Source organism: Azolla caroliniana, unplaced genomic scaffold, assembly GCF_043228905.1.
Source record: "Azolla caroliniana isolate FFs.n. ecotype wild unplaced genomic scaffold, voAzoCaro1.0.p SCAF_991, whole genome shotgun sequence".
NCBI classification, from domain to species: Eukaryota; Viridiplantae; Streptophyta; class Polypodiopsida; order Salviniales; family Salviniaceae; genus Azolla; species Azolla caroliniana.
In genome coordinates this window covers 1-7,928 of record NW_028231426.1, presented here as the reverse complement: position 1 = coordinate 7,928, position 7,928 = coordinate 1, and the positions used below count along the sequence as shown (strand labels likewise).

The window sequence follows — 7,928 nt, the reverse complement described above, 5'->3', positions numbered from 1 at the left end:
TGCCTTTTTAAGCCACAATGGATGGTGTTAATCAAACTGCTATAAGTTTGCTTAAAGAGATAACGCAAAATCTAAAGACCCATCCCTTGTCATAGGAGTGGGTTCATTCTGATAACGAGAAGCTTGTTGCATGCAACATTCATATAGAGAATATTTCGACGTTCACATGCGACACTATTGTAGAGTGTAAGGTATTTGTTGACCGTGGATGAATTTCATTACTATAAGCAAGAAAACATTAAAATGGTAGTTCCTAAATCTAAAAACTTGTTGAAATTTTGGATTGAATTTTGACGTAACTTGAAAACCAAAACCGAACCACAAAACCACAATTTTAACGATTTAACAGTTTGGATTTTTTTGTAACAATTTAGTTTTTTAACGGTTTCGCGGTTCGGTTTTGACACTCTCGAACCGAACCGAATTGGTGCCGATTGTTAGTCAGGCGTCCACGGGATTCATTCTTGTTTTTAAAGCCCTCAATGTCGTCAGTCCCACGGAGAAACTCGAGAACAATGAAGAAAAAGACATGGAGAGGATAGGATGGTGTCGAAGCTTTTAGAGAATTTATAGAAGGAAAGGCGAGGGGTTAGTTGGGAGATTTAAGAGGAAAAGGGTATAATTGGAGAATTCCGTATAAAAGTGGCAGGGGGGCATTTTTGTAATTTCGCAAAAGTATATGAACAGAAAGAAAAAAAGGCAGAAAACAACGATCGCTTTGCTTTGCAGCTTCTCTCACCCCATCTCTGTGTCGATCGGCTATGGCGAAATCTGCTCCCTGTGGTTCTTCTTCTTCTTCTTCTTCTGCGTCATCGTGTTGGTGATCCCGCGTTAACTATTTCTTCAATCAGAGGTTCTGATAGCGCTACGACATATCGCAGTCCTGTTTCTTCGAGGAAGAAGAAGTCAGTATCTCTTAACTTCTTTCCCATATTTTTCTTTTTCTTTTTTCCTTCTTCTTTTGAACACCATTGTTCTGTTACGAATCTAAAAGGTCCAAAATCATGATGGTTTGATATGTGATCACTTTAGCTTTGCCTGTGAGACATTGCTCCCGTTGCTAGCACACATCTTTAATAGAGCTATGTGTAAAGGTTTCCCTAATAGCTGGAAAAAATATGTCATTATGCCAACCTTCAAGAGCTGAAACTTGATGCCGGGAAATTATAGGACAACCATGATTGACCACTAGTTGGCTAATCTATATGGGTTGATACTAGAGTTAGAATCTATGTTAGGAAAAGTGCAACCTCCTAATGGGTTGTTGGAGGTCGTGGCTAGCACAATTGGAGTGAAACAAGGGTTCCCACTATTACCCACTCTCTTCAGGCCCAGTATAGATGAGGTATCACATCACATAGAGATTCGGCAGTTTAAGAGCATGCTTAGTAGGTATAACTATAAATATATTTACTAGATGCTGATGACATTGTTTTGATCTCCTACTCTCAAGAAGGGCTACAAAGACATCAAAATGCTTTAAAATAAATCTGTATGTATAAATGTTCGCTGGTAAACCTCGATAAAGCTAAAGTGATGGTGTTTAATACCACTCAATCATGAATAACGAGATCAGTACCAGAATTCTTGGGAAAGTAAGAGGCATACACACAATTGTACACATACCTAGGAGTAAAATTTTCAGGACCTCGGCTGTCCTTACGGGAGGCTGTTTGTGCTTGACATTTTTGTGGATTTTCAGCCCTTGTGCATTTGAATCTGCAGATAGACAGCTCCACCAGCCATGAGCTAAATTATTTCTATTTGATAAACTTGTGACATTGACTCTTCTCTATGGTGTAGAAACCTGGGAACGCAGTCTTCACAAGGTAAATAATTGGAGAGATTTGGAGAGACATTTAGTCTTGATTGTTTGCACCATAAGGAGCAAAGTATTGGTTGCCATGATGTATAATTCACATATGGGATCAACCCCAATAATCATCGAGGCATTATTCCGATCAATGACCAATGTTGAACGACTTTGGGAGCTCCCTAATGAATGTAATCAAGTTTGGCACTTATTCCATTAAAACAACTTGCTAAACATGGAGATGATCATTGTTTATTTGCGGAAATGCAACAATGGTTTGAGTCACATGGCATAACCATAAATGTATACCCCTGTTCCAACATAGATTGGAGTGTCCCATTTGAACATGACCAAAGTGGAAAAGAAAAGAGTGATCCAAATTGATAGTATCAAATTGGATAATGGAAGAACATGGATCAGCCCCACAACATCTCTTGGTAGGAAGATGGCATATTGTAAGGCACATGTTTTACAAACACAGGAAGATTGATTCATCATCAGGTCCTCTTATATGGATATACATTTGTTGCATGCACTGCAAAGTGTGATGGGGCAGTTGCGGACCTCTTTACATCTGTTAGAGATTGAGGTAGGTAGATATTTATGCATGCGTTTGGAAGAAAGAATTTGCTAAGTGTGTCATCAGGTAATAGAATCTGAAGAGGAATATGTTTGCCTCTTTAACAAAAGGCTTTGACCCACCATTCTGGATAATGGAATATGAGGACCAGTTGTAGGACTGTTCTTGCAATAGAGAGAAGTTGTTGAAGGACAATTATGCAACCACACAAGGCCATCAACAAAGAACAATCATGACTTTCTTTAGTCCCATCATTCCTAGTCATGCTACAAGTGGATCAAAGGCTACCCAAGTGGGCTCCCAACGAAACATTGCGAAAGGGTCATGATAGATTGACAAATAACAATTTCTTGTGCATGTAGACCCCGGTCTTGTGGATCACAATCTTGGCACCGTTGCTATCCTCAGATAAAGGCCATTATCTCTTGCCATTGCAGGGGCTTCCCTTGCTTTGGAGATCTCTCCATTTTGGATCGACCCATGTTGAAGATCTTTCAAAAATAGAAATTTCAATCTATCTTACTTGAAAATTTTGCATGTATAGATAATAGGATTCTTTGGTCACTTTTGTTTTTATTTTACTACATCTATTTTGGTCTGTTGTTCGCAAAGATGAGACAATATTTTAAGATGTAATCTTGTGTTTGGCCTCTTAAAAGACATTAATATACATTTCTCTCTTTCCTTTTTACTAGATGCATGTAAACTCGAACAATTGGTAGTGTGAGTTGCCAACTGAACAATGATGCAAGTTTTGTTCATAGAAAATTGTCACTATACCATTATAGATATTCAAAATTGACCACAAAATCATTCTGTTTCGGAATATTATCAATTTACTAGGAAGTCTTAAGAGACTTAAGTGTAAATAATGACTTTTGCTGACCTTCTTTGGAGATACTGAAACAAAATCTCAAGTCCTCTTTGTGTAGCATTTATGTCTTCTTTCAAAGTTTAGCACGTGTTCTTCATCAACGTATCATATGATTTCATCTTCAGAAGAACTTAATATGTAGAGTGCATGCCCTCGATAGGTAAATCAATTTTCTCTCTAATCATACATTAAAATGTTATCCTAAAGCATCTTTTGTTACTTTTGGATTATGTCACTGAAGAAGCAGACAGGCAACAGAAAATTGCTGAAAATAGGAGAGAATATATTTAAAAAAGGAAGAGCACATTAGTGCCTTAACCATAAGGGTTATACTTTTGGGCTAGGGCAAAAACTTTTATAGATGTAAAAAAGCCCTAGCCATCCTAAATGTAACACGTACTTAATTTTAAGTGTGTTCACACATCACTAGCACAACATATCAACAAATCCCCCCTAAGAGGGATGTGATGAACATGGAGCTGGCATTGATACATAGGAATTGCCAAGCTATGTGGAATGAAATCAATCCACCAAAGGTAGTAAGCCAAAGCTTTCGGAAAAGCTTCAAACTATCCCAGCCAATCTGCTCTGCAGTATGTGCAATAGGTATTGCAACAAGACCAGGAAAGTGAAAATCATCTTCAACATCATCCACATCACTTTGTATCATTATATTTGCAGGTGTTGGACACATTTCGACGCCCTACACAATGTTCCATAAGCCATTCGTCACCAATATATGCCTCATCATAGAAGTCCACAATGGGTGGTTGGATCCAGCTAATTTTTCCTCAAGGGCCAGCATCTTGAATACATTTTTCCATTGCAAGTCACCAAGTGATCAAATAACCTGATGTAAGAATATTGTAGTTCAAGAGACTGTCAGAAAGTATGCTAATATGCACATAGCAGACAATGAGACGTGTAGCTCAATGGTAGAGTTTATTGCAGCTTGGTTCACTGATTTGAACCTGGTTGTACTGTTCTGAGGTGGACACAGAATGCTGTGTACTTTAAACCCTTAACCTAAAGAAGACGGTGACCTACTCTAATACCAACTGCTGGATTCCATTGCTGAAGTACATCGGCAGCAGATAATAGGAGAAAATATATTTCAAATAGCACATTAGTGCCTCAACATGAAGAGTTATACTTTTGGACTAGAGTAAAAAACTCTAAATGAGATAATAAGCCCTAGCTATCCTAAGCATGTTCATACATCACTATCACAATATATCAACATGTAACAAAGCCTCAAATAGCCTTAGCTCTGTCAATATTGGGAAAACCCTAAACCCTAAACTTTTTGTGTTTTTAGATATCCATGTAACAATTCCATCTTTATCTCTCCTTGTTTCCCATCTTACATTGATTTGCTCTCTCTCTTCCCCATCTAATGACTTATTTTCTATATTAATATCTAATTTTTTCTAAGTCTTAGGGCAGGCATGTGTAGTGTCTAAATTTTTTGAAATGATTTTGTAACAAATATTGAAAGTTATGAAAACTTTTAATAAAATTATTTAGACCTTCAAATACCAAAGTGTAAAGTTGATTTTTGGACGCTCACTTGAAGCTTTGTTTCACCTTGTTATTCGGTGCTGCATAAACAAATTTTAAAATTGTGCATTCTTTTTTATCCAGGCTAATAATACATGAGGGTTTTCATTACTTACGGAGATCAATGATGGAGGCAAATCTACCTCAAGTATGATTGTGTTTAGCATAATATCTTCATCTTTGATATGTTATAGAAATGGCTGAATGTTGTGCATTCACAGCGAGTGATACCATGGATCCCCATATCAAGGGTGAGTCAGTTGGATGCTGCCAAATTAGATGTAGAGATGACAGCCATGCTTAAAGAGCAGCTCACTAGAGTATTTTCTTTCATGCAGGTATGCTACTGCTAAGAGCAAATTGTTAGAATAATATCTTGCACCAACATTATCATTTTATGACAACTTGATATAAGCTATTGGTATTATCACTCTTATTGTTTTAAGTCCCACTCTGAAGTTTTGAAAATGGTTTTAAAGTATGAATTTCAGGATATGTTGCTTATGTTTTCCAAGAAGTAATGATTCTTTTATAAAGGTGACTCTTTCTTAGTTGTAAGACTAGGTGAATGGATGACATATTTTATTTCAATTTGGCTTGTTTTCCAAATGTTACTTCTAAAAAGTATAGGAGAAATATGTTTCCAAACTCTCTACATAGTGATCTTTATTACTAATCCAACCTCTTATTTCATATACTAACTGAAATTTCTTAATTTAATGATACATAGGGCATAGGCAAATAAGAAGGCAGTGCAATAGGTGTTTGGCTGTTTGAATGCTTATAATGTTTTGGAATTCCCATGTGCAGCCAGGATTTCTGTCTCGCTATGAGCATGAGCTGGATGCCTGCCTTGAATTTCTTATCTGGAGATTTTCAATTTGGGTGGACAAGCCAACTCCTGGGATTGCTCTTATGAACCTTAGATACAGAGATGAACGAGCTTTCCTTTCTCTGGTTACGCTTGGGAAAGGTCTATATTCTTCAGACATGCTAGCATATTAAATGAAATCAATTACTAGGATAAATGAGCAGAAATGTCACTATTATTGAAGATACAGAATTATTTTGTAAAACTAATATGATGTCTTATTTTCTTTTAAAACTAGAGAGAGTCAGAGAGATCATTTGTGTATCTAATGATTTTCTTTCCAAAATACAGTTCGAACTGGCCTTGAGGGTCCAGGTTTGACAAAACATCAGAAGATTGGCTATTGTTTAGCCTTCATAGTTGGTCGTTATGGCTGGGCTCGATTGCAGATGGTATCCGCATTTCGAAGATGGGGTGACAGTGGCCAGGTACTGTATTTTGGCCCATACATTGGGCAGGATATTCTTATATTTAGGGCTGGGGGTTATATTGGTAGATATTCTTATAAGACGCATGATAAATAGTCACACTGATTTTTATAAGGTTCAATGTAAGAGGGCATTTATAAGCTTGAATATCCTCCTTCAATCTAAGTATGAATTCCGAAAGCATTAACCAGAATTGGAGAGAAGGGGCAAAAGTGTGTGTGCGTTGGGGGGGGGGGGGGGGGGGAGGCCAAAATGGCTTATAAGACCAAACAAGAGATTACATCTTAAAATGTTTTCTTGCTTTGAGAACAAAAAACCAAAATAAATGTAACTAAGTGACTAAAGAATCCTGTTACTATAAATGTAAGATTCGTAAGTTAGATAGGTTGTAATTTATGTCGTGAAAAGGTATCTAACGGAGTGGAGAGACTCCGAAGCAAAGGAAGCACCTAAATAACGGGAGATAATGTTCTTTATCTATCAATGACAAGGGTGGTGAGAACATGATCCACGAGGCTGCTATTTTAAATTGCTATTGCCCGATTGATTCTAACCCCTCTGCAATGTCCTGATTGGGAGCCCATTCGTGTAACCATTGATTGACTTGTAGCATGAGTAGAAGTGATGGGGCTAAAGGAAGTTGTGATTGATCTTTCTGGATGAACTTGTGTGGCTGTATTGTTATCCTTCAACAACCTCTTCCTATGTTTCTTGAGTTCTAGCAAGAACAGCCCCAAGCACTGTTGGTCCACATATTCCATCACCTTGTTACTGGGCCTAAGGCTTGGTTGATGAGGCAATGATATCTCCCACTTATTATCTGCAAAACAATATTGTGACATAAATGGTGCTCTTCAGATTACATTCCATAATGACATAATTGGCAGATTCTTTCTTCTAAAAGTGTGTGCATGTCTGCCTGCCTCAATCTCTAACTGATCTGAGGACAACTACAACTGCCTTATGTCACTTTACAGTGCATGTGATCAATGTAAATATAAGAGGGCATGATGAGGAGTCCGTCATCTGATGTGTGTAAAAAGTGTACCTTATAGTGGGGCTAATATCTGTTCACACACACACACACCCAGGAGAAGGATTCTGATTTTCGTGCATTTTTCAAATGAGGAAATGTAATCTGATCTTGCTGCGTAAGGCAAGCAAAACCAAGTCAAATAGTTTCCCTTTGTCAACACCCATTTAATATGGTCCACCAAACTTTGTGATTTCTTGGTTGGTGATGGATCTTTTCTTCTAGTTTGAAAGTTAGTACATTCACTCTTGAAGTTTTATAGGAGAGGTAATTTTGCAGCCATTGGAAGACATCCAACAACTTGGTGTCTGTTTATTCTTTATGGTTGTCTCTGTACTCAAGCTAGCAGATATTATGACAATGTCAGGTAGTGTAGAATTTATTCTGGCAGAGGTCAATCATCAAAATGGTAATGGTTTTACAAATTATTTGGAGAACTCTTCCTTAGATTTCTAGATTGGTTTTGGGGCGCAGGTTACATGTTTGGTCAAGAGAAAGAAACCTACGATATGGTCTATATCTATCCTGGGAGCAAACAATGAATGACATGTTGCCTTCCCCCTAGAAAGCTAGGCTCGGTATCCCTTCCACTCTACCTCCTATTCATGATATCTACATTCAACTATGCTTTAGGCGAGAAAATCTAAGTAGACTGCTGTTTACTGAGGGTTTAAATCCCTCTCCTTCCTTTTGAAGCCCCGCTCCTTCTACGTCCCTTTCAATGCCCAAAGATACTATCAGAAAGATTGAGATATCCTCTTCCGTTCTT

General features: G+C 37.7%; 1 protein-coding gene across 1 annotated transcript; it reads left to right on the top strand.

The window, feature by feature from the left end:
• Nucleotides 1–774: 774 nt before the first annotated feature.
• Nucleotides 775–6,316, top strand: LOC147847460 (peroxisome biogenesis protein 2-like). The gene is made up of 5 exons (XM_087339167.1): nucleotides 775–905; nucleotides 4,912–4,975; nucleotides 5,049–5,165; nucleotides 5,638–5,800; nucleotides 5,990–6,316. The coding sequence occupies exons 2-5, from the start codon at nucleotides 4,952–4,954 to the stop codon at nucleotides 6,220–6,222; spliced, it is 537 nt and encodes a 178-aa protein (XP_087195293.1). The 5' UTR covers nucleotides 775–905; nucleotides 4,912–4,951; the 3' UTR covers nucleotides 6,223–6,316.
• The last annotated feature ends 1,612 nt before the right edge of the window (nucleotides 6,317–7,928 follow it).